Source organism: Lissotriton vulgaris, chromosome 8 (genome assembly GCF_964263255.1).
Source record: "Lissotriton vulgaris chromosome 8, aLisVul1.2, whole genome shotgun sequence".
Lineage (NCBI taxonomy): Eukaryota > Metazoa > Chordata > Amphibia > Caudata > Salamandridae > Lissotriton > Lissotriton vulgaris.
The window spans coordinates 440,696,090-440,723,463 of record NC_141696.1 but is presented as its reverse complement, the minus strand read 5'-3'; the positions used below and the strand labels follow the sequence as shown (position 1 = coordinate 440,723,463).

The window sequence follows — 27,374 nt, the reverse complement described above, 5'->3', positions numbered from 1 at the left end:
CTAGTCTTTGGCGTGTCTTCGGCGTGCTGAAGGTGTGCCCGCTGCGCTCGACCGCTGCGCTGTCGAGAAATGAGCATGATAAAGAGGAGATAGAGGAGTAGGCGTGGCTACGTGGGTGGGCGTGGTCCCGAGTCACGTGAGTGCAATGACGCTGAGTAGGGATTTAGATCTTCCCCTCAGGCGCTGTTATTGTGCAAATGAGCAAAACGAAGAACAAATCAGGTTTTAAGTTTTTAAGATCAACATGAAAACGCTAGTGCAAGCAGACAAATGTTAAAAACGCTAGTCTAACAGCAACACAGACACCCCGGCTTCCGCCTCAGGGTACTTAGCTGGTCAACACCGGCTTAGAGCGAGCGCGGCGCTTTTCTACTTCCTGGAGTGGGCGTGGCTACGTGGGTGGGCGTGGCCCCGAGTCACGTGAGTGCAATGACGCTGAGTAGGGATTTAGATCTTCCCCTCAGGGGCTGTTATTGTGCAAATGAGCAAAACGAAGAACAAATCAGGTTTTAAGTTTTTAAGATCAACATGAAAACGCTAGTGCAAGCAGACAAATATTAAAAACGCTAGTCTAACAGCAACACAGACACCCCGGCTTCCGCCTCAGGGTACTTAGCTGGTCAACACCGGCTTAGAGCGAGCTCGGCGCTTTTCTACTTCCTGGAGTGGGCGTGGCTACGTGGGTGGGCGTGGCCCCGAGTCACGTGAGTGCAATGACGCTGAGTAGGGATTTAGATCTTCCCCTCAGGCGCTGTTATTGTGCAAATGAGCAAAACGAAGAACAAATCAGGTTTTACGTTTTTAAGATCAACATGAAAACGCTAGTGCAAGCAGACAAATTTTAGAAACGCTAGTCTAACAGCAACACAGACACCCCGGCTTCCGCCTCAGGGTACTTAGCTGGTCAACACCGGCTTAGAGCGAGCGCGGCGCTTTTCTACTTCCTGGAGTGGGCGTGGCTACGTGGGTGGGCGTGGCCCCGAGTCACGTGAGTGCAATGACGCTGAGTAGGGATTTAGATCTTCCCCTCAGGCGCTGTAGGATGAAGGTGACCAACAGATGGACAGGTACGCAGAAATGTCATGGATACCTGGGCAACATCGGCTGAACTCCCCAAAGTCGGGGGCCTGAGGATGCAGGCGTCTTTGTGGAGTCCAGGAGAGGTCAGCTAACAATGGTGTTGAGGTCAGGATCGCTGGGGAGACTTCACTGGACAAGTGAGCCACTCAGACTCGGGCCGTGGGCGTCGAGTGCAGAGTGGGCAGGAATTGCAGTTCCAGCTGGATCCAGAGTCTATGTAGTCGGATTCTTCTGTACAGAGCTGCTGTCCTCTGGAGATCTTGTCTCTGTTGAAGAGCAGGCAGTCTTCGTCAGGTTTCTGGAAGTCGCTGGCCACAGGACAGGCGTCGTCTTTTTTGCAGAGTCTTCAAAGCTGGAGACAGGCTGGTAGGGCTGGGGCCAAGTCAATCGTCATCTTCAAGCTTTGCTACACGGCGCCTTATACGTAGGTTGCAGGAATCTGAGGATAAAGGTTCAGGAGTGTCCCTAAATACTAAATATAGGAGTTTTACAGGTTCTGGCAAGTAATAGCTAGTGGGCTACCTACTTTTAGGGTGACTACATCCATTGTATGTACCCTTACTTTAGGAGGGGGCATCCCCTAACCCTAATGGCTAGAATCTTTCGTCCAACATGGAAGATTTTTTAAGTAGGAGATCACTTCACTCGGGACACCTTAGGGGTGATCCTGGCTAAAGGGGACACACCTCTCCTGACTACTAATTTTCCCGTCGACCTTGCCGCCAAAAGTGGAGCTTGGTCTGAGGGGCGAGCATCTCCACTAACTGGAGAGGCCCTGTCTAGCATAACAAAAGGCAGGAAGTATTTGAGGCTCACCGCCCTGAAGGCTGTTCCTGCTTGGGGGTAGGTGAGAAACACCTACACTCCAGGCAGGCTTTTTTCCTGACCCACGAGAGCACAAGGGCTCTGACATCACGGGGTCAGGAACATGTTTGAGTGTGGCAGGCTGGTGCAGACCAGTCAGCTGAACACGAGGGAGTTTGTCGTTTTTCAGCAGGCATCTCTAAGATGACTTCTGAATGCATTATGTAATAATTCCAGCATCAGTGTGGGTTTATTATTCTGATAAGTTTGATACCAAACTTCTTAGCATTCAGTAAAGCCATCATGGAAGCTGTGGAGTTCTTGATGACAAACTCCCAGCCCATGTACTGAATATGGCTTCATTACACTTACAATGTCTAGGAATGGACTTGGACACTGTAGGGGCAAACTTACTCATGCAGCTATGCCCTCACCAGTGGTATAGTGCACCCTGGCATAGGCTGTGAGGCCTGTAAGAGGGGTGACTTACCTATACCGCAGGCAGTGTTTGTGGCCATGGTACACAGGGATGTGTGCCTTGTTGACTTTTAAGTTTTGTCTGTACCAAAACACACAGTCTGCAACGGCAGTTTGTATGTGTTTGGTGAGGGGTCTCAGAGGGTGGCACAATACATGCTGCAGGTCTTAGAGACCCTCTCTGGTCACCAGGGTACCAGTGGTATCTTTTAGAAGGGACTTATATGTAGCCAGAGGTGTGCTAATTGTGGAAACAAAGGTACAGTTTAGGGAAAGAACACAGGCAGTGGGAATCTGATTAGCAGGGACCCACTGTTTATTCAGTAAAAGTGCATCAGACATTAGGCAAAAAGTGGGGGGTAACCATGCAACAAAAAGAAGCATTTTCCTACGAGAAGACCTTTTGATAAATGCCCTCTTAATCAGATGGTAAAAGACACACAATTGATGGAAGGAATGCAGAGCAAATAAAAACAATCACCCCCAGTCAATAGATCTGGGTTAAATCCATCATTTTGTTTCTCACCATGCCACCCCAGTTTAGACCTGGCCATATCCAAATCAGTCTAGACCCTGTGTGCAGAAACCTTTCAGATACTCACCCCAGTCACAGACTTGGGTTGAGTCCATCATCGTTCTTTAGGGACGTGGGCCCCTTGCTCACTTTGCCACTTGATTCAAGCTAGCCTGGCTGATGAGGGCTGTTATCCCGAAAACGGTCCCAGGATGCTTGTTTCGGTCCAGGGAAGACATGGCTTGGAAGCTCGGGCTGGACTGTTCCCATCAGGCACAGGGTCAAGACTGATATGCTTGTAGCTGTGTCTGAACTGGGGTGGTGAAGTGAGCTAATGAACGATGATGGATACAACCCAGATCTGTGACTGGGGGTGAGTGTCTGAAAGGTTTCAGCACTCTGTCCATTATCTCCTTATGTTTGCTCTTAATCAGATGGTAGAATGCGTACCCACAAATTCAGAGATGTACAAATAACCCCTGGTAAAAACTCTGTATCAGGTGTTTATTTCAGAAATACATCTATTTCTTTGATATCCATTTTTCACTCTATATTTTACCATATGAATTGCTCTATACCCGATACACAATGAAAAACTATTGTAAGGTGCAGCTCAGTTGTTGGTTCAGTGTACCATGTGTTCTTGGAATACCTAAAAACCCTATACATCCGCGCAACCAAAAGGGAGTAGTGGAGGTAATGGCATACTGCTTTTGTAAATTGGCCATCATGACAAGAAGTTACAAATGAAAATGCTGTCAAAAATGGTCGTTTTTTTGTACTCATTTTCAATATGTTTCCATTTCAACAGTTAGATTTTTATGGGAAAGCCTTGAGGGATTTCCACAAATTACTCCTTGTAGAAGTTAGAATGTTATCTACTTTCCAGAAATCTGTAGCTTACCTGGATCACCCATGGGTTTCACCATGGTTTCGATCACATACTGGAAGTAGGTTGAAAGCATATAAATTAGGGAAAATGCCAAAACTGTGGTAAAATAAAAATACGTTTTTTGGATTCAGCCCTGCATGTTCCCGATAGCCGGGAAAATTATGACTTTAGCACAGAAAATATTCTGTTGATGCCATTTTTAGGAGAAAAGAGACAGACGCTAATTTGAAGAGCATTTGCTCCTTATTTTTCCCCCCAAACCCCAAACTTTTGCTATATTTTGGCTATTTCATAGTCCCCTCCAGGGGAATCCACAAACCCTGGGTACCTTTGGTATCCCCATGATGTTGGAAAGAAAGGATGCAAATATGGAGTGCATACCTTATGTGGAACAAAAGTTATGGAGGCCCAATCATGACATACCCTATATAGCCAAAAAAGGGCTTAGCATTCTAAGGGCAAAAGGCCTAGCTGAGGAAGGGTTAATAATATTTATTGTGTAATAAAAATGCATAGTTTTAACTTAGGTTAAAGTGTATTTTTTAATTTAAACTTAAAAAAAATAATTTTCAGTATATTAGATTCATTAAAGATTTATCTAAAAATTATGATAATAGTGCTGTTGTATTTTCTTTATTTTGGTCTACATTTAAAATAAATATAAAAAATCATTGAACTTAATAGTTGACATAAAATATTCTTGGAAGATTAAAGATGGATCTGAAGCTTCTCGTTTTCCAAAGACACTTTGAGTTTGTTTTCAACTAATTTCTGGTTTTGAAAACACCACAAGGTGGAGCCTGGTGTAAATGTTCCTATTTCAATATGGTCTCCTGGTTGTAGCCCTTCCTTTGTGTCCCTTCCCCTTTATCCTTCCAGAATACATGCACTGTTCTGAATGCATTATCTTAACCTAGTTGCATTCCAGACTCGGCAGTTGGTGGTCTGGTCAGCTGAGGAGTTGTACGCTTTTCCCTGTGCTCCTTCAATAAACCTGTACTTACCTCAAGAAGACTCCTGCATCTTTTAATTAAGTACTTACATCAGAGCCCTATCCTTCTTCATGGTGACTTCCAATATCCTGTCATTCACTGTGTTGCCCCACCTTTTCTTATTCTTGAGTCACATGGTTTTCTAACCACCTTCTTTTTCTCACACTCCATGATGATCTCCTATTTTCTTCTCGTTTTTGATCTTCTGAGCTTCTTTCCTACAGCTCCTTAATTAAGCTAGTCTGTCTTTTGAATGTAGTGATTTATGTTCCTTACTATACTTTATGTAGTTCGAAAAAAGCTCTCATTACTGACGTAATGTGCTTCTTTTTGACCTCCCATCTCCTTGTCATTGCTCCCCCCACACACTTATAATGTACCCTATGCGCAACACCTATCATTTCTGTAAATAAAATATTGTAACTTTAAATCTCTATTGTAAAGCACTCTAACACCATTGAGCGACACATGCATGACATAAGACTGCAAAAATAAATGTAGAGTTAAATAAATATAATGAAACCAAGAGAAATGATACAGGACAAGGATGAGCCTAAACGTCCCAAGACCTACACCAGCAGATGAGCACCACCCAGTAGGATCAACCCATAGCTAGGCATACAAACTACAAACAGCACCAACAGACTGCTGTCTTGGTAATATTAACATCGTATTTGAGACATAACAATGTTGGCTGGTTATCCTTGAGAATTCTGGCAGGGTACTTTGTGAAACAGACAGGCATGGAGGACTAATGTTTATGGACATGTTACATGCCAATGCCTTTCCACACGGAGATGGTGATGCACAGGGAGCAGAGAGATACACATCAGGAGCAGGAAGATTAAAGGAGCTGCCCACAGATGCTTCAATTTCCTGGGGACTGGAAGGGGCCACTTAGAAAGTAATCATACTTATAGGATCTATGGGGTTACTTAGTGTGTTGGAATCATTGTTGCATTCTCATTTTCTTGGGCTTACCTACAATGTAATGGCCTAGTATTGTTGCAATACCAGGATAGAGAGGTTTAGTAGAGTTGCCCTTACCAGCAGTGCAAGCTACGTCTCTGCTTCAGCATCAATGAGGCTAAACCATGGGTGAAATACACAAGGCTTCCTATAGGTGGACAGAGCAGAGGGGTCACTTAAAAAGAGGCCCACCCAAAGAGGAAGCACAATATCAGAGGGTTGTCACTGTACCGCACAGTGACCTGCCATACTATAAATTCATATTTATAACAAAGATCAATACATCTAATGTCAAATTACAAAACAAACTGTCAGAAAAGCTTTACGGCATGAAACAGTAATCTGAGCAATTTTATTGCCGAAGTGCAGCCAATTTAATTCCATCTAGTTATTTTCCCCATCTACACAAGCAGATCACCCCTCCATTTGTGGCAAGGCTCTAACACCCACACAAGAAATACAAAACTTCTCTGAAAGTACATCATGTTTTTCTATATCCAGTGATATAGGATTGTATTTTTCCAGTGCCCTAACTTTGCCTCTTTAAATGTTTTTCTATTAGTCTAGGAAACAAATGAGAGGATTTGATAGCCGTGTACCAAATTACAATTTACTTAGCAAATAAGGTTCGCACATGGGAACATTTAGATGCCCCTCACCCTGAGATTTGTCGGAGATTATTTCTATAAAAATCAAAGGATGCAGCTTGAGCTGATCCAATAAGGGGAGTTCCCTCCCCACGTCCTTGAGCCAAAAAAATGACAAATAAAGGTATAAAAGGTATGTTATTTATACCTCAAGTTTGCTCGTATGGCACATTCACATGTGTCGCTCACATGAAACATTCTATCGGTTCACAAAGCTGTAACAACAAACCAGAAGGATAGATTTAGGCCCAGATTAGGAGTTGCACAAGTATTGGTGGGATGCAATCACTGTTACCATGAGGTAATACCCCACCAGCACTGTGCAATTAAGAGTCGAACCCCGTGGAATAGGGAATAACTGTGCAGACAAAGTAGTACTGTGTGCTACTCTGCACAGGGTTGCCTACTCTGAGTAGATTAACACAGATTTAGCACCTGATCTGAACAGGTGGTAAAGGTATGGTGGGGCTTCGCTATAGGATGGGGCAGGGGGATGTGGAGGGGAAAGGAAAGGGGTGGTGTGTATGGAGGGGAGGGAATGAGACAAGTAGTGCTGGCAGGGGGGATAATTACATGCTTCTCCTCTCCTACTTGCCCCAGAAAAAGGTCAGGCGGAGCCGGGTTCTGATACCAGGTTGTTGTTGAAGATGAAGCCTCAAGAGATTGTATAAACTGGGAATTCTGCCCATTCAAATCAGATCCGGTGTTCACAAACCCAGAAAAATCGGGTGTGGAAAACGGAGATATATGTGACCCGACCTATAATCAGTGCCTAAGTACTATTTTTTGAAGAAAAAAACACTGATGAGCCTATGAAGTTAACTCTCTCCCTGAGGTTTCAATACATTTCTTAACACTTTCGGCCAAACATTAAGAGGTGACAAAGCCCATAGGATATACAGTAGGTGTGTTTCTTTTTACTAACAACGTTTATGGCGTACAACAGGACAATCAAACTCTTAATGTTCACTTCACCAGAGTACGCAGATCCCAAAAACACACCGCTACATAAAAGAAACCTGTGGCATGACCCTGTCACTGGGGCACAGCCGATATTCCGTTACCTTTGTACTGATGCAAATCTGTAAGGTTCTCCTGGTAGGTTAATATGATTGTTTGATATTGAGTAACAATCTGCCTGCGAAGGTTTTCCCAGCAGGGAGAGAGATCCCCCAGCTCTTCCAGTTCACATACCCTAGAGTCCGAAGAACAGAAACAACAAATGTTAGGCACTAAGTGTCAATTTATGCAGTTACGATATTATTAGCACAATATTAAACATAGGCCAACTATATCTCATAGGCTATCTAATTCAGGAACATAATGTATGCCTTCAGAAGTGTTTAACTATTGATTCCAAGTTTCAGCACTATAGTTCTTAACAAAAACATTATAACTTAGTACTTTCCTAACAACATTTTCTCAGCACATAGGTTACAGACTTCGGCAACAGTCCCAATAAAAACAAGCAGTGGCAAAGTCAATAGTTGTCATCAATCCGAGAGCTACTGCTGCTGCCATGTCTTGTAGCCATGCTGAATAGCAGCACGGCTGTTCAGCACGACTGAAAGTCATATTAAAATCCTAAGTACATGGCGCACACTTCAGTTTTGTACCTGAAGTAACATACAAGTGCGCCCACACGCACTAAAGCCCCAGCGCTGAGGTCTGAAAGTGGGAGAGGCAAGGCAGGCAGAGCTTGGCTCAAGCCGGATTTATCTTCTGTTTAGCAGGCATGAAAGAGCATTAAAAGATGGGGAGGGAGGCGTGAAAATTGAAATGAAAACAATTTTCATTGGCGATACCAACAAAATGGGAACTTTGCAGTTTTCAGGTTCAAGGAAAAAAAGTAACAGCTTGCACTTTTACTGCTTTGCAATAAGTGCACTTTAACAATCTATACATAATTCAAAATGAAGCCTGGGTGGAAAAACAAAGGGCCTGTAAAAACATTAGCACTTGTGGGGAGTGCTCAAACAAAAAGAAAAAAATACCTAATAAAATGGGGGCAGTGGATTGACAGGAAGAAGTACTTGGTCTATGCTCTGGGGGGCTAAAAACAAGAAGAGGCATGACGCATGCACGCCATGGACAAATGGGGACAAAGGATATGAGAGGGATGATGGAGCAAGCAAATGGTAAGCCTATGGGCAGGCTGAAGCCCACAGATTGAACACAGCACATCTCTCTGAGACCGCGCATTCGCTGTCTACCCAAGACCTAAAAAACTGTGTTTTCAATAGGGATACAGCATTTTACAGAAGAGAAAATACCTTGTATTTTTTAATTTAACAGTAGGATTTTACCTTACCCAAAAAGACTTCTCTCAAACGTTACATGTCTCCAACCAATACAAAAAAAACCTGTCAACTTGCTCACTCAAGCATGTTCATTTGGTCACTTCTCCCCAACATTTCTAGCTCCTTACTGCTTGGAACTTAGATAGAAGAAAACAAACTGCTCGAAAGAATTCCCATCTGTCTGAAGAAGGACAAAGGAGTGATGGATCCTACTTCATCTTGAAGGCTGTAGACCTGAAAGACTTCTCTGAGAGCCAAGGTGGCGACAAGGCAAGGAAACAAAACTTACCGGCAGCACTCGGAGAGCCGTGAGGGCAACGACCAGACACTGCAGCTCTTTTTTCCCAGCCGTGAGGGCAACTGCCAACAACTACACTACTCAGCAGCCCCGGGGACCACCGGCACACTCGTGACGCTCCCGCCTGCGCCCGGAGGCGCTAGAAAACCGCGGAGCGCCGAGGGTGGTGCGGGTGGCGACAAGGCAAGGAAACAAAACTTACCATCAGCACTCGGAGAGCCGTGAGGGCAACGGCCAGACACTGTAGCTCCTTTTTCCCAGCCGTGAGGGCAACGGCCAACAATTACACTACCCAGCAGCCCTGGGGACCACCGGCGCACTCGTGAAGCTCCCGTCTGCGCCCGGAGGCGTAGAAAACCGTAGAACGCCTCACGCAACGAGGGACGTGCGCGGGTGGCGCCGGGAGAAGCCTGGGACAAGGGCAGGGCCATCTGCGCCCGTCAGAGGTCGAAGGGGGCCCGGGCCACCCCATTTGGCTCTCTGTAAAGGGTTTGAAGGCATCGAAAGAGGAAGGTAATGTGTGAATTTCACAAGCTTTTGTTTATAAGTGCTTTGCTTCCAGAGTTCTAACTTACTCACCATCCTCTAAGAAGTCAATAGATCTTACTGTATACAATGAGCAAGCGGAGAGGGGTAGTTGGAACCTTGGATGATTTCATCCTAAGGGCGGAATCAGTACTTATACACGAGATACAGGCAACTGAGAGAAGATTGTCCCTGGCCTCTGTCTCGCACCAATCGCGCCTGTCACTTGGGGGCTCAGCCGATCCAATTCCATCTGAAATTTTAAGATTGTCCCCGGTGCCATTAAGCCTGGGCTTAGTAAATAAACACACACCACCTCTATCCCCTTCTGTTATCCAGAATCTAAGTGCTCCTGCTACCAATAAACAAGGGAACTCTAGCAAGATAGCCAGAGGCCGGACACCAGCTACCTCATCAATTAGGGGAAAGAAAAATGCAGCAAAATTAACTCAGTCCAAATCCAAGCAGAAAGCGAAAAATGCTAATATAGGAGTCTCTTGTGGCACCGGTGGCAGCGGTGTAACGATTGAGGTCCTGATGACACACTCGATTGCCACTCAGACGGATGATACCCCAGAAAATAGACGCAATGCAGTAGACATGGGCATCGCAATTCTGGAAACTTTGATGGAAGGGTTTGAGTCAAGACTGGATGATCTAATGGAGATTTTTGTTTAAAACTTGATATATTATGGGAGAAAATGCCCAAATCGAATTTAATGGCTGTCAATACAAATGGGGGCGGGGATGGGGGAACTAATACTAACCTAGCGCTGAATGGTCAAATTAATTGCAATAGTGTATTACAACCCCCAAGTGCAGCCGACCCTATGGTAACCCCCCCAAATTGCACCATGTGTAACCTGTGGGAATAAGGGGGTATCCCCCATAACAATTGGCGACCCCATCAATGGAGGTAATAGGACGACATCAGGATCGGATGTTATAAGCAATCTGAAAGTTGGCAGAACCCAAGATAGGTCGTCTCAGCAGGGTTCAGTACTAGCTGCCTGTACTAATGATACGAAGGCAGGCGTTAGTAATTTTGGTACGAATCCCAATCCAGATGTCTTACATCTCCCAACAGCCTGTGCTTGTCTTAACTGGTGTTCCCACGCTTGGTGTGGGCCAGAGAGAGACATGGTCCGATCTTCGAAATAAATCGGTAGATTGGCTCCATAAACATAAGAATTTTGATCTGCGCATGATGGAGGAAATAATTATGGTCAGGAGAGTGGGGTGGGTTGGCCTATCAAATAAGTGTATAGATGGAGATTGTATTGTCTTAAACTTTAGCAGACCCCAACTGATTCGACGTCTATTATCTATTAGAGAACAATCATTTGCCCCTTCAACTAACATCAGCACACTCCTTTGGGCTATTTTTATAAACCACCCACAATCCCAAAAAGGAGTATTGAAACAGTTGTGCCTCAATTGAATAGATATCACGCGCTCTCTCACCTGGACACACAGAATTGACCATTAGTTATGGTATCTAATACACAAGCCCCTGATAGGCCAATACTAAATTTACCATCTAGATCTAATGGCACCCTAGAGAGGACAATTACATCTAGAGGCAGCAATGGAGCTACCTTGAGTATCATAAGCTGGAATGTGGCAGGTTTACGTTCCAGACTTGATAATCAAGACTGGCTAAACATGATTAGGGAGCATGACATTGTCATGTTACAGGAAACTTGGGCCACAGAAGAGTTATACATCGAGAGGTTCCATTGTTTTAGCGTGACAGCCGAAATACCTAGGATGGGTAGACCATCAGGAGGACTGTTTATAGGAATTAATGTGGCTGCTGGGGGAAGTTTTAAGGCAATTTCATCTTGTAGCCCAGACTTCCAGGTAGTGATCTACAAAAGACGGATCCATTTTCATCTGGTAAATTTTTATAATAATGATTTTCATTCAGTTCCAAATACGAGTTTTGTTAAGCTTTTTTTTATATTTCAAACCTGGTTACCCAGTCTAATAATGGGGACCCCTTAGGTATTCTTCTGGGGGTGATTTTAATGCCACATTTCTGGCACAGAATCTGAAGTAGAGTTGGTCTATTATGGTCAATCAGCACGCAGAGGCGTAAAACTTGGCCAATTTATAAGATCTCATAATCTGGCCAATGTCATGGATCTGGTAGCAGGGTCAACCTTGATTAACTATCCAACTTTCAGGGGTAGGGGCTGTAGCTCTACAAATTACTTTGTTTTATATGCCCCTTGATAGAAAAACAGTTAGCTACAGCCAAAGTTATTCTCTCAGACTTCGGAGACCATAACCCTATTAAAATATTGATGACTACTGCCCCCAGGCCGACTTTCCAGATAGAATGTCGGGCCACAAATCTAACGTTGTCAACTGATAACTTAAGATTACACTGGAAGGGGGTTGATAGTTCTAAAATATTTAGGAAATTGGCTAAGGATAAATTGTATCTTATTGATTCTTGTCTTTCATTGCAATCTTCACCTGTAATGATAATTCAGGATTTCACTAAATTGTGTCAAGCGATTAAAACCCTTCTTTCCAGACCCACTTTCCAAAAGGCAAGCACCCCCAGATGATTTAATCATGAATGCACGCAAGCAAATAGGAATTTACGCAAGGCACTTTCAGCTACTCCAAGGTGTACAATAGAAGTCAAACTGGCCAGAAGAAGTATAATGAGGTGACTGAAGGCAGGAAGAAGGATCTCTTGAGTGAACGCTGGGAAAAACTTTCCGAGGCTGCCAACCAAAAAAAGAGTAACATCTTCTGGGCAGCAGTAAGGGACCTTCGATCCATGGGCCAGACATCCACCCAGATTAGCTGCAACATTTCTAGTGATGCATGGGTTGAACATTTTTCAGAAATTTATGCCACACCGTTATCAAGTGAGGCAACCTAAGCTCCAGTTAGCCCTTTACCTATAGAAATAAGTATTTTAGAAGTTGTACAAGCAATCAATCAGAGCTTAGGCAATAGAGCGCCGGGGCCAGACTGGCTCCCTATTGATTTAATCAAGTGGAATCCGGATTTCTGGGACCCTTTGCTTTTGAACGTTTTTAACAGTCCGCATGGGTGACCTGGTGGGCACCACTCAGACCATCACATGTGGTGTACCCCAGGGTTCTTCCCTGTCACCTCACCTGTTTAATCTCTACATCTTTCCACTCATTCAAGCTCTTAGAGATAGACAGGTGACGGTGCTCAACTATACGAACGACCTGCAATTGCTGTTCACAATGGATAATTCTGATGCCTCTATATCCACCTTTCTATCCACCTTGAGGTTCATTCAAGCGTGGATGGACCAAACCCACCTGAAATTGAACCCAGGTAAAACGGAGCTGGTCCTCACAGGTGACAGTGCTAAATATTGGGGCCCGCATTACTGGCCGCCAGAAATGGGCCAAGCACCGACCCCCTCTACTTCAGCAAGGACACTGGGAGTCATTGTGAACAGTGACTTATCTCTCAAAGCACAAGTAGGTCAGGTAGTATCTAAAGGCTTTTTCCAATTGAGGAAAATTCGGAAGGTCCGCCGTCTTCTCACCCAGGAGGCCCTGACCCAGGTGGTGATCGCCACTGTGATCTCCCATTTAGACTATGCGAACTCGATCTATTTGGGCCTGCCTCTGTACCTTCTGAAACGCCTCCAGATGGTGCAGAACCATGCAGCTAGACTAATTTTAAATCAGCCCAGATGGCAACCTGCCACCCCACTCCTGAAAAAACTCCACTGGCTCCCTGTGGCTCAGCGCAGTACCTTCAAGGCAGGCTGCATGATCTTTAAAGCCCTACACTGCAAATGTCCCAAATTCATTGAGAGACTTTTTATAAAGTATGCCCCGGCTAGAAATCTGCGATCGGTCAATCACGGCTTTCTTCAGATACCATCTTTTAAGCGCAAACGTGCGGGCGGTTGCAGATTCGGATCACTGGCCCCACGGCTGTGGAACACCTTTCCTCTGGAGATCCGGCTCTGCTCTGACCTTCTGTCATTTAGGAAAGCCTTAAAGACCTGGCTTTTCCAGCAAGCATTCCAATAAATCTCGGCCACCTGCTTCCCTGGTCATTCCCTCTATCACTGACAGCGCCAAGAAACCAATCGGTGTTAGTGCGCTTAAGAAATTTCTTTTAACATAACATAATTTATTTATTTATTTATTTAGCGATTTGTAAAGCGCCTTGTGACCCGAGGGCATCCCCGCGCTATGAAGGTTTGTTATCCAGATGAGAGGGAAAAAAAGGGGAGAGGGACATTTATTTGGGGAATAGAAGGGTTTTAAGTTTTTTTCTGAAAATCAGATAGCTGGGTTCCAGTCTGAGGGAACGTGGAAGGGAGTTCCATCCAGTGGACGCTTTTACCGAGAAGCGTCTGCCTCCCGTGCGTGTCTTTTTGAATTTTGGGATGTTGGCTAGGTGCTCATTCTCGGACCGTAGAGATCTGGGTGCTTTGTAGGGAGTAACCAGGCCGCTGAGAATCGCGGGGCCGGATCCATTGATTAGTTTGTATGCCGTGCACATGGCTTTGAATTCCACCCTTTGGCGCACAGGGAGCCAGTGCAGGGCTTTGATGGCAGGTTTAGCTGACACTCTGGAGGGGAGGTTCATGATTAGACGGGCTGCTGCGTTCTGTGTTCGTTGCAGTTTCGTCAGGGTGGCCTCAGGGGCTCCCAGGTAGACCATATTACTATAGTCCAACCGTGACAGAATGAGCCCTTGGACTAGTAGTTTCCTGGACGCGGGTGGGAGTAGGGGAAGAATCCTGCGGGTAGTGCGCTTCAGCCCAAAACAGGTACCAGCAGTTTTGGCCGCTTGCGTCTTCATTGATAGCTCGGGTTCTAGCCAGACTCCCAGGGTCTTAATTTGGTGTTTCGGGATGGGAGTTTCCCCGAACACGTCTGGCCAGACCGCTGGAGGGATAGTCGCCCATTGCTTTCCTAGGAGCATCACTTCGGTTTTTGACCCGTTTAGGTTTAAAGATGATTCACACATCCAACCGTGGATTTCAGTAAGGCAGTTTGCCAGGTTGTCTGGGTGGTCGTCTAGTTGGGATAGGGAGACGACCAGTTGTGTGTCATCGGCATAGCTCACTATTTTTATACCGAATGGTGTCACCACGTCTTCAAGGGGGGCCATGTACGCATTAAAAAGCGTAAGGCTCAGGGACGATCCCGGAGGGACCCCGCTCGTGAGGGGGAGGGTGGACGCGTGGTGATTGCCGTCCCATACTTGGAACGTGCGCCCGGTGAGGAAGGACTCAATCCAGCTGAGTGCCGTCCCGGTAATCCCTGCTGCCGCCAGCCGATGGAGAAGGACACGATGGTTGACGGTGTCGAAGGCTGCGCTAAGATCCAGGAGGATCACTGCCACTGACCCTCCTGAATCTAGAATGCGCCTTGCCTCCTCGATGACGGCGAGAAGGGCGGTGTCTGTACCGTGCCCTGGGCGAAACCCAGTTTGGGATTGCCGTAGGATGTTGTTTGTCTCGAAAAACTGAGACAATTGTCCGTTGACCAATTTCTCGGTTACTTTGCTAATGGCCGGGAGGAGTGAGATTGGCCGGTAGTTTGCCAAATCTGCTGGGTCGAGCTGGGGTTTGTTAAGGAGTGCTTTCACCACCGCGCTCTTCCAACTGGCTGGAACAGATCCCTGGGCAAGTGAGCTGTTAATAAGCTCTGTAAGAGTGGGGACTATGGCGGTGGCTACGGTTTTGAGGAATCTAATGGGTGCAGGGTCCAGGGGTGATCCGCTTTTCATTTTGGTCATGGTAGCTTCTACCTCGTTCGATGTTACTGGTCTAAATGACACAAGTCGGGGAGGTAAACTGCTTCCAGTCTGGCTAGGGGGTGAGTTATTGTCCATGTAGCTAGAGGGACCGGAAGGGGGTAGGGATGCTAAGATGCGAGCAATTTTGTCATTAAAAAAGGTGGCTGATTCATTGCTTCTGTCTACAGAGGGGGTGGTGGTGGAGGGAGTGGTTGGTACTTTCAGTAGCTCTTTTACGATAATGAAGGATTCCCTGGCTGCGTTGGAGGATTCTTTTATCCGGGTGTCGTAGTGAGAAGCTTTGGAGCGTCTAATGGCAGTTTTGTAAAGTCTAACTGCGATTTGGTAGGCTTCTTTGCTGGCGTGCTGCCAGTTTTTTCTCCATAGCCGTTCGGCTCTCTTACAGTTTTTACGGAGTAGTCGGAGTTCCGGGGTGTACCACGGTGCAGAGCCTGGTTTCCCGTTTTTGTCCTCCCGAGTTCTGATTGGGAGTACGGAGTCTAGGGAGGTCGTAATCCACTCTCTAAATTGACAGTCTAACTGTGGCAAAATTACCCGGCACTTGGGCTAGGAGTATAATAGTGCCGATTTTTAAGAAAGGAGATAGATCCCTTCCATGTAATTACAGACCAATTTCCCTAATAGACAACACCCTTAAAATATTAGGACGAGTCCTGTACAATAACATTTTGGCATGGACAGAAGCAAATGCTATTTTAGATCCATGTCAATTGGGCTTCAGGTGTAAGGTTGGAACAATCGAACAATGTCTCAACCTAAATCTAATTGTTGGGAAATATACCATTGCACGGAAGTCCCCTATTTATATTGCTTTTATGGATTTGTCCACAGCTTTTGACTTCGTGAACAGGGCAAAGCTGTGGACAATCCTTTTGGCTGGAGGGTTGGATGAGCCACTAGTAAACTTTTAGCGTACCTACACAAAGACCTCCAGGCACAAGTAAGGCTTGGCATGGGAGGTGAGGTTTCGGGGACTATTGATGTAGGCAGGGGGGTCAGACAAGGTTGTGTCTTGGCCCCCCTTCTTTTTATTATATATATCAACGGGCTGAATAGCTCCTTGAAAACGGCCACTCAAGATGTCCCCTACATAAATGAGAAACCATCCCTGGGCTCCTTTACGGAGATGATGCGGTCCTTATATGCCGCACCCCAAACTCTTTGCGTCTCCTGGTCCAAAATTTTAATAATTACATGAAAGAGTTGAACTTACGGGTACATTTTAAGAAATCCTTTTTAATGTGTAGTGGGCCAGAGAAGCCTGAGATAGGTACTATCACAATAGATAGCCAAAAATTGACCTGTGTTAGATCATTTGTCTATTTGGGGTTGGCCTTTGCTGCGAACGGCTCCTGGAGTGAGCATTTAGCTCACTCCAGGAGCAGGTTCTCAAAGGCCATTAATTCGATTCTGAGAGTGCCCCGTCCTAAGACTACTGGGGCCCTTCTAGCAGTTCATAAAATGTATAACCTTCAGTGCAATCCGGTGGCTACATATGGTGCCGAGAATTGGGGAACAGTTAAACCTGTAGGTATTCAACAGGAAGAAAACAGGTTTTGTAGGAAACTGCTGAGTACCCCAATCTCAACCCCTCAATATATATGTCATAAGGAGCTCAACATTAATTTTATAACGGATTTTATTCGTGCCCAACCTGCACTCTTTTGGATATAAGTGTGGAAGAACGAAGCGGCATCCCTGACACGGCAGATTATTACTGACTGTCTAAAATGTGATAAAGGACTGGAAATTCCATGGCTAAGAGGCGTGCTTCAAAGTCTGTGTAGTGTTAAAAGAGAGAATCTCTTCCTAGATCCCATCTCAGCAGAAGCAGCTCCCAAAAAGGAACTGCAGGATGCTTTATATTCCCTTTATAACAGAGAACGGGATGTTGTGGAGTCAGGGAAAACACTTGTGCACAACTATATGGTTATAGAACAGCATTGCCACCCGCTCCATATGTATCCGACTTTAGCCATGAGACGTTGGGAGAGGAGCCTATTGTTCAGATTAAGAGCAGGCACAATTAGATTTGCACTTTGTTTTCCATTGGGCCATAGCCCAAATTTTAATCAAAACATGTGCCCTTGTGACGAGGAGTGAGCAATCTATTATTCTTCACCCATATTTTAAAAAGAGAAGACCGATTACCTTGGATGTAGCATATCAGTGTATATTAGCTTTAGATGATGTTGAATTGATTTTCTGCACTAGCACTTTCCTTAAAATTGCGATCAGAACACGTAGGTCTATGATGGATCCCTGAGCATTTGAGATACAATTTGGGAAATGTTTTAAATGTTTTATGTAAAAATGATGGCTTTGTTCTTTGCACTATGCACTTTAGACATATTAATTGTTTACTTGTATGGACTGTTTGTGATGTATTATTAATCTTTGCTTTTATGGGTACTATCGTATCCGAATAAAGTTGAACTGAAAGCAGAGAGCCAAGATACCTGGTCTCTTGTTGACCCAAAAGGACAAAAACATTCCGAATCTAACCTTTACCAGAAAAAGCATGCTTATTCAGGAAGATTTTCCTGAGAACTAAAGTGTGGTCTATATAATGAAAAGAAACCGATGCCTGGAAGAAACGGGAAATAGCCTTGACAACAAGGTTTTTACCACATTGTGCCTTCACCACACATTTTTTAGCACATACAATGTATATGCCTTTACAACGCATGCCATTACCAAGCATTAAAGGTAAGTACAGGGGTGTGGACGTCTCCCCTCACAAACACATTGTATATATATATATATATATATATATATATATATATATATATATATATATATATATATTTATAGATATAGATATATATGTATACATATACATATACACACACAATGCGTGGTAGATTCAAGCATAAGCATTCTTAAAAAATGCGGGGTAAAAAAATGCGTGGTGAAGGCATGCAAAGTATTTCCCTGCGTTGTTACGTGATACAAAGGAAAACACTAGCAAAACCAGTGCTGACTGGACCTCTGACTGTGTTATGTTTGAAAGTGGGAAAATCCTTTTTCCTGTTTGAATCATTGGTCTGTGTCAAAAAAGCCACTCCTGGAAGTATAGGGGTATTTGGAGAACTAGAAAAGATGTTACCGAGCAGTTGTAGACATCTGGACGTTTACTTTCATCAGCTATTTTTTGAGCATGGAAATTGGCAGCAGGTGAAGTTTCTTGCAAAGGGCATAATTTTACAAAAATCTATTTTCCTTTACCCAATCTACAGGGGGCACTGCTTTTTTCACTGCCACAAATGAATACTCCGCTGTCCCTCAGTGGGTGTTGTTGTTAATTACAGCCAACCATAAGTATGTTTAACGTTTTACCTTTGAAACCTACCTTTGATTAAAAAACCTGCTGGTTCTCTTTTTAAACAACTTCATTGAAGAAACAATTATAGATTTCAGTTACAGAAGTAATCGACATAGCATCATTACACATATCTAATAAGCATATCTGTAGCTGGCATTTGTAAACGTTGGTACTAGTTGGCAACAACACTTTATCAGTGATACCAGGCCAATTAAAGCCATTTAAACAAACAAAAAAAGGTATGTCTCTTACAGATGGGTTTCAATCCACAAGTTCTATTCTTTTTTTTTATCAATATTTTTATTATTTTCAGCAAAGAAAAAGTACAGTACAAGTATGTCACTGTCAAGCCAAGGCTCCGCGCCCCCCACCCCACCTCCCCCTTCATTCCATCAAAATTCAAGTCCCCCATGTTAGTAGTCAGACACTAATACAGTGATAGCAGTTCATCAGTTTTGTGAGGCACAATCCTTTGATCTCGAGCAACCCTCTCCTGTGTATCCATCATAGGTATGTACACACGGCACCCCTCATAGTCCTCCATCCAAACCATGGTAATGTCTCCATTTGCCCAACACTTTACGGAATTTCTTCAGGCACCCCCTCGCCTTATTCGTGACCCTTTCGGCCGCGATATATAAGTCCATGCCTCTCCTCCATTCTCCTAACTGGGGTGTATCCGGCGCCCCCCACTTCCTGGCTATGTCCCTTTTGGCTACCACCAGTGCTAAAACTAAAAGATCAGTAGTGGACGGGCCAGGCCCACATCGTTGGACATCCCCAAGCGAATGAGCTTCGGGTCCAGTGGGATATCTACCTCTAGCACCTCACCCAGTTCAACTGTGCCCTCACCCCAGTAGGCTTGTATATGTGGGCACGACCACACTGTATGCAAGAAATCTCCACTTTCAATTCCACAGCGCAAGCAGCTAGGGTCAGAGACTCTCCCCATCTTAAATAGCCGTACTCTGTCAAAGTACACCCTGTGTAGGATCTTAAATTGCATCAAGCGGAGTAGTGACTTAATCGCTACTTCCCTAGGGTGCATCAATACTACCCCCCAATCTACATCATCCATCTCCCCTACCTCTCTCTCCCAAACGGCCGGTAGGCCCGCCAGCCTATCCGGTTTATTATTCATAATCGACTTATATGTCATGGAGACAGCCTTGTCGGGGATATTTTCCTGCAGCAAGCGGCCTTCCAGAGGAGCATATTCAGGGAGTGTCTCCTGTAGTGCCCTTTCTGCCCGCCATGCATGTCTGAATTGTATATATTTGAAAAACTGGGAGAGGTGTAGCCCAAATTCCGCCTGTAGTGACTGAAATGACTTCAAGGACCCGCTCTTGACTACATCTCCTAAGGAGGAAATACCTATGTCGTCCCAACCCCGGAAGCCTCTCAACTTACTGAGTTCTTTCAGCCAAGAGCAGTCCCATATCAGGGTCTGTCTCGAAGGTCTATGTGTCCATCCTGTAGCTTTCGAGGCCTTCTTCCACGCTCCCAATGTAAGTTTAGTGGCCGGCAACTGTTTGGCCTGTCCCTTCCCTTCGTATATGTATTGTAGACAGTTGTGCGTGCGTGCCCATAGCGTGTCTTTCTAATGCATAAGTGGGGTGTGTGGCCGGTGCATGCACCCATTCATTAATGGGAGCCAGGTGTTCCACCCAATAGTAGGCCTCCAGGTCAGGAAGCGAAATCCCTCCATCGTACTGGTGTCTCTGTAGGGTCGCCAGCGCAACTCTGGGATGCCTCCTTAACCACAAGTAGGATCTCAATTCCGCATGAACTTCTCTGAAGGTCTTGGGTTGCACCGGGAAGTATTCATTTTGGAATGCGTATAGAAATCTCGGTAACGAGATCATTTTGAACATGGCCGCCCTTCCAAGAATTGTCAGGGGGAGTGATTGCCATCTGCCCGCGTCCACTTTAAAATCACTAATAATACGGTTAATATTGCGCTCGTAGGAGACGTCCCTGTCTGTTGTTATAAATATCCCTAGATATAGAAATCCCTCACTGGTCGTCTGCAATCTTTCTGGCAACTGAGGACACTCTTTCCGCCCTCGGGGATCGTAGAGTGTCGACTTGTGCCAGTTGATCTGATATCCAGATCTGGCACCGTACTGGTCCAGTTCACTAAAGAGCGCCGGTATGGTAGTCTCCGGCTGTGTCACATATAGCAACACATCATCTGCATAGAGGGACAGTTTTACCCTCCTGTAGCCCTGCCTGTCCCACCTGGAAGCCCGTCACCCTTGTATTCCGCCTAATCATGCACGCCACGACCTCAATAGATAAGTGAAACAGTAGGGGCAACAAGGTTCCCCTCTGTATGGCAAGACCCTGGACATCGTTCCATTTACCCTGACTCGAGCAATAGGGCCAGAGTAGAGTAGGCTAACTTTGCGTCTAAACTTGGGCCCAAAGCCCACATGCTCCAAGACTCCCTCCAAGAAGGGCAATGGACTGCATCAAACGCCTTTTCAGCGTCCAGAGACAGGAACCAATGGGGCTTTGTCCTGCCTTCCACTTCACGGAGCCAGTTATGTGTCCTACGGAGATTATATCTAGTCGCCCTTTCCGGGATGAACCCGGTCTGGTCCATATGTACCAGTCTCGATATGACTCGTCTCAAGCGAAGAGCGAGAACAGTTGTATAAAGCTTTGCTTCTACATTCAGCAGGGAGATGGGGCGGTAGGACGCGCAGGCTTTCCTGTCTTATATATTGGAACGATCGTGGCCTGCCTGAGGTCCAATGGGAATTGACCTGCCAAATTATACAAAGCAAAAATCTCTCAATATGAAGGGGGGGATAAAATTGGGAAAATATTGGCCTACAAAGTGGCAGATGACAGAGCTCAGACCTTAATAAAGAATATTAGAGGCCCTAACAATATCAAATTTAATCAGCCGGCGCAGGTTTTGGCTCAATTTGTAGAATTTTATAAAACCCTATACACTCCTGAGCATCAACCTAGTTCACTGGATATTTTAGATTATTTACACAATAACATTAAGGATAAACATAACACCCAAGGATTGGACCAACTATCGGAAGACATTACTCTGCTCGAGATTAGGCAAGCCATATTATCTCTGCCATCAAGTAAAGCAGCGGGGGAAGATACTCTTCCAATTGAACTGTATAAAATATGCATTGAGGAACTAATTCCCCTCTTTTCCCAGGTGGTCCAATCTATTGGGGTTACTGGGCAGGCTCCTAAATCATGGAACATAGCAAAAATGTTTTTTTTCCTAAAGAAAGATAAACCAGCAGATGAGTGTGGGTCCTATAGACCCATCTCACTTATTAACACCGACGCCAAGATCTTTGCTAAGATTTTGGCAAGTAGACTGGCTCCGTTTATTCCAAAGATTGTTAATCCACAACAGCATGGATTTGTATTAGGTAGGGACACAACAACCCATGTTAACACAGCTATTACTGTTTTTGACATGGCTGAGATAGAGTCCACCCCACTCGGCATGATTTTATTAGATGCTGAAAAGGCTTTTGACCGAGTGGGGTGGGACTATCTCTGGTCGGTAATGTCCTTTTTGGGATTTAAGGGTCAACTGGTCAGGTGGATAAGAGCTTTATATGATAGTCCTACCGCCAGTATAAGCTTCGCTGGCCTGTCTTCATCTATATTTTCTATCTCACGGGGCACCAGGAAGGGGTGCCCGTTATCACCCCTACTGTTTGCCCTCTCAATGGAACACTTTTTAGCTGCTCTCCAATCTCAGGCACGAATAATCCCATATACATCTGGACCTCACATATTGAAAATCACAGCTTATGCGGACGACATAGCTATATATTCCACTAATGTCATAGAAGCACTGGCGGGTATTACCATTGAGGCAGGTAGATTTAGCACTGTTTCAGGCTATAAGCTTAATATAAATAAAACACAAATAGTGGCCAACTATAAACTACCGGCCTTTGTCTCTGGAATCTGTCAAGCTGCCAATTACTTAGGGGTCAAAATCTCTGCTAAAATTAGTGATATCATTACAGTAAATTACGATGCTTTAGTGAAATCAACTGCTCTCTTACTTAAAAAAATGGCATACATTACCCTATCATAAGCAGAATTAACCTGATAAAAATGAAAGTATTACCAAAGTTTCTTTATCTTTTTCGATCTATACCGTTGGCTTTAAACAACTCTTTTTTTAAGAAGCTTGATGGAAAGTTTAGCAGTTTCATCTGGGGCTATAAGAAAGCACGTAGATCTCTAAAGCTACTTAAAGGTTCTTTAGATACAGGAGGTCTCAACTTTCCAGATTTCAAATTATATTTTTGGCTACTTTTATTAGTCTTTGCTCAATCCAGAAATGCAACTTTTCTATCATACTATTTTGTTAAAATCAGACGCCAGAATGTTTTTGCTAAGACTGAACGACCCCAATTATTTTAAAAGGGTCAGATTTAAGACTGCAAGGGATATTGCGAAAAATATGGTTTAATATTTTGTCTTTCTGTAAAAACTTCTTTTTTTCACACTAAATTACCGCTCTGGGGAAACCCGCGCTTTCCCGGGGTTTTTAATGATGGTCAAGCAAAATCATGGCCTGTTTTCGGAATTGTTACATTACCGGATCTTTACAGTGCTCAGGGCTTTCTAGACTTTGTCGCACTTAAAAATATATATAACTTGACCGAGGAAATGAGGTTTAAATATATGCAAATTTATGACTTTCTGAGCAGTAAGATGAAAATCTTAGAGGTTGTAGATTCTGATATTTGGAATTATTTATATTCATCCAAAACAAAATCTCTGATCAGTGATGGGTATAGTTGCTTTGTTTCATATAAGATTGATGACTGCTCCAAATTGGCAGAGAAACGGAGCCTGAAACTGAGACTTCCGATTAATTCTAACCAGATCGCTCATTCTCTCTCAAATTTGAATAATTTGGTGCAGTCATCAAGTCTAAGACTGCAACAATTCAAAACGACTTGTATGTTATACTATACCCCTGAAATGATCCTCAAATGGTCGGCAAATACTCTAACTAGCGATTGCACGAAATGCCCTAAATGTGCTCAGGTAGGTGCTAATATAGAGCACATGTTGTTTTCCTGCCCCGTTCTAAATGATTTTTGGCTTGCCTTTGATCGAGCGCTGAAACTAAAACCGGCCAGACCACCTTCTCTTTCGTCTTCTCTAATATTATTAGATATACACGATGTCCTCCTCCTCCAACAGTCCTTAATTACTATCTTATTATCCTGTGCAAAATTGACCATTGCTCGTGCTTGGATTTCTCCTCAGCTTCCACACATAATGGAATGGTGGGCCCTGGTCAATGACATTTATAACATGGAGGTGGCTCTGGCTAGGCTCAGAGGGGTTTGATCTTTATGTAAATTTGAAAAGATTTGGGGTAATTTTATTTAGAATGTTTTAGTACTAAACCTTTTCAGATTTATAACTAAATATGTTATTTTAGCATCCTTTGTAATATTTCTCTCTTTTGCCATATTATATGTATTATGTTCAAGGTGACTCTTCCCTTTTAAGTTATGATATGATCTGTCTTGTCTTTGTTTATATATTTTCTTTTCCACTTCTCTTGCTGTTAATAAAAAAAAAAAAAAAAAAAATAGGGAATTGACCCTCCTTCTCGGCATCTCGGAACAGGCCTAAAAGGTGTCGGGTCAAAAGGTCTGCCATCTTTTTGAAGAACTCCGCGGGGAATCCATTGGGGCCTGGGGCCTTACCCGCGCGAAGGTTAGTCAGTGCTACCCTAACCTCTTCCTCCGTAACGTCAGCCTCTAAGTCTTCACAGTCTGCCTCCTCAAGCTTCGGGATGTCAATAGCTGCTATATATTTCAATGCTTCCTCCTTGGACCCCAAATCAGGGGCCTCATAGAAGGTCCCATAGTAGTCAGCAAACGCGTCTGCTATCTTAACGTCCGTACATGCCCACTCATCAGGACCAACCCTTACTCTTTCCACCCATCTCTCATCCCTCTCTTTCCTACTTAACCACGCCAGAAGCTTTCCGGACTTATCACCTACATCATAGATGCGGTGTAGGGTCGCTAGTGCCTGTGTCTTGGCCTCCACCGTCACCAATTGTCTATACTGGGCTTGTACATCAGCCAGTTGTCGTAGGGTCCCTGGGTCTTTAGTTCGGTGTTGTTCTGCCTCCAACCCCAATATCTGTGTCTCCAAGGCTTGGATCTCCGCCTGTCCCTTTTTCCTGGCGTCTGCCAACTTACAGTGTGCCCTGTCTCTAAGCACTACTTTAAGCGCTTCCCATAGGACAACCTTGGAGTCCACAGACTCCACGTTTTCTGCCAGGTATAGCTTAACATCAGCTCTCAGTCCCTTCAGGGTCTCCGGGTTCTTTAAGTCCCAGGCCGAAAGCCTAAGAATTATTGGTTTGTCTCGTCTCCTCCTGCCCACTTCTACTATCAGCGGCGAGTGATCGGACACCCCGAGCACAGTACTGCGCTGAATCCGACAACTGTAGCGCCTGTCTCGCCATGAAAATATAATCCAGGTGGGAATAAACTTTATGCGCTCCAGAGAAGAAGGAGAACGTCTGAGCAGTCGGGTGCAACCACCTCCACACGTCTAAGAGGCCAAGGGTAGTCATGGTTTTGGCCAATGGAGTCAGGGCCGAGGGTCTATCTCGGTCTACCGTCCTATCGACCGTTGGGCTCATCACATCATTGAAGTCCCCCCAAGGATCTGAACCGTGTCTGATGTGTTAAGGATGATGTCGGACACTCCCCTTAGCGTATCCGCCTGCAATTTGGGCAGAGCGTAGGCGGAGATAAATGTGTATTCCTTCCTTCCCCACGTCCCGCGTACTCCCACGTAGGTACCTCGTGGGTCGGTCCAGACTCACGCTACTCTCATGGGTGGATATTTTTTTATCAGTATTGCAACCCCTCTGGATCCAGAGGTAAACCCCGCATGAGCCAGAACTTTATATTGCTCCCTTGCTCGGAAGGCACACTTCGTACCCCTCAGATGTGTTTCCTGGAGGAGTACCACATCTGCTCCAGATCATTTAATATAGTTGTTAACCAGACCTCTTTTGAACCTACAGCCCAGGCCATTGACGTTCCAAGTCATCACTTTAATGCCTTCCCCGTGTGCCGTTCCTCTATCTGGATTCCCCATAGACATAATGTAGGAGTCTCGTTAGACTATCTCTGACGCCTTGCGCCGGCATTCACCGTGTGGTGTACGCATACTGCTAACCCTGTATGTCAGAGAACCTCCGGTGACAACATACGAATCATGGTGGAGTATGGTGTATAGTGCGGGTGCCTGCCCGACAAGTGAATGCATTGCCTCTGCTGTCGATCCCCCTCCCCCCCAACTTCCTCCTCCCCCAACCCCTCCCTCCCACTTCCCCAACTTGCCCATTCAGTCAAACTCAACAAAGTGCCCAAACCGAACCCCGCTCCCCCCACCCCAACTTCCTCCCCCACCAGACCCATCGACTACCTCCCCTCCCGACAGGACTTACTGGTTGGAAAAGGTCTGTCGCCCTCCCTGAGTCTCTCCCCGTCTTCGAACTACCCCAACTCGCTAGTCAACCAGTAACCAAACGGCTGGGTTCCACAGAGTCTACAGAGACGAGTAGAAGTCTGTTAGAAAGAAAGAGAAGTTTGAAAGAAACCCCCCCCCCTCCCACTTCAATAGAAAAACTACAACACACAAAATCAAGGGGCGTGTGAGTCACTTGCGTGCTTCCATGTGGCCAGCCGATATCCTGTCCATCCACAATTGTCATTGTTCAAGTGATGCGGGGGCCACTCGCTCCCTGTGCCGATGCCCCATCAGTATCGGGATCGCCCTTCAGTTCATGTATGGCCATCACCAGCGGGTGTAGTTTACAAGTTCTATTCTTGTGCATAAATAAGACAGTTTAATTGTTACTGTCAAAAGTCTGGACAGTTGTCCCAGCTATTGCTAAGACTACTCTCAATCTCATCTAATGACACTATTATTCCTGCTGTGAGTATATGGGTTGGTGATGGGTACAATCACATTTGGGAAGATTGCTTTTTAATGTACGTCTGGAAGGTTATCCACACCTTCTGGAATGGAGACATTTTATTTTATATTGTAGAAGCCAGTTTCCTCATTTTATTTGATTAGTTTGTATAGCGCGACAGCTACCCAAGAAAGGTTTCCCGGCGCTGGCAGATATATAACTGTTGAAAAGATGTAGTATTCATAGGCTAGGCAGGAACAAAATTACTGATTGAACAGCCAGGTCTTTATGGCTTTGCGGAATTGGACAAAATTTGTTTCTGTGCGCAAATTTAGGGGGAGAGAGTTCCACAATTTAGTTCCCAAAAGTGAAAAAGACCTGCCCCCCATCCTAGATAGACAGATTTTTGGCACGCTGAAAAGACCCTGCGATGAGGATCTTAAACAGCGTGCAGGGAGGTAGGCATGCACCAGCAATTTGAGATATTTTGGGGCAGAGCCAAATTTAATTTTGTGCATGAAACTCAAAGTCTTAAACTTAACTCTATTTTCGACTCTGAGCCAGTGCAAGGTCTTCAGGTGCTCAGACATGCGTCTCATTGTGTAAAGGTTCCAAGTTTTCATCCACCATAAATTGCTGGTGGGGGATGGGTCTGGAAATTTCAATTTTTGTGAAAATGTTAGTTTGGCCGCCAGTGGCAAGTGTGAATGCAATTTGCATATGGAGGGTGAAATTACTCAGAGACCTTCATTGTCCATTTTCCTCCAAAAAACTATTAAGGGACTT

General features: G+C 44.9%; 1 protein-coding gene across 5 annotated transcripts in view; it reads right to left on the bottom strand.

Annotated features, from left to right (window-relative positions):
- Positions 1-27,374, bottom strand: part of INPP4A (inositol polyphosphate-4-phosphatase type I A) — a 1,119,411-nt gene that overhangs the window by 339,999 nt on the left and 752,038 nt on the right. For all 5 annotated transcript variants that reach the window (XM_086934219.1, XM_086934220.1, XM_086934221.1 and 2 more), the window contains one exon: positions 7,440-7,570. In XM_086934219.1, coding sequence (XP_086790345.1) covers positions 7,440-7,570 — 131 coding nt within the window. The remainder of the gene's footprint in view (positions 1-7,439; positions 7,571-27,374) is intronic.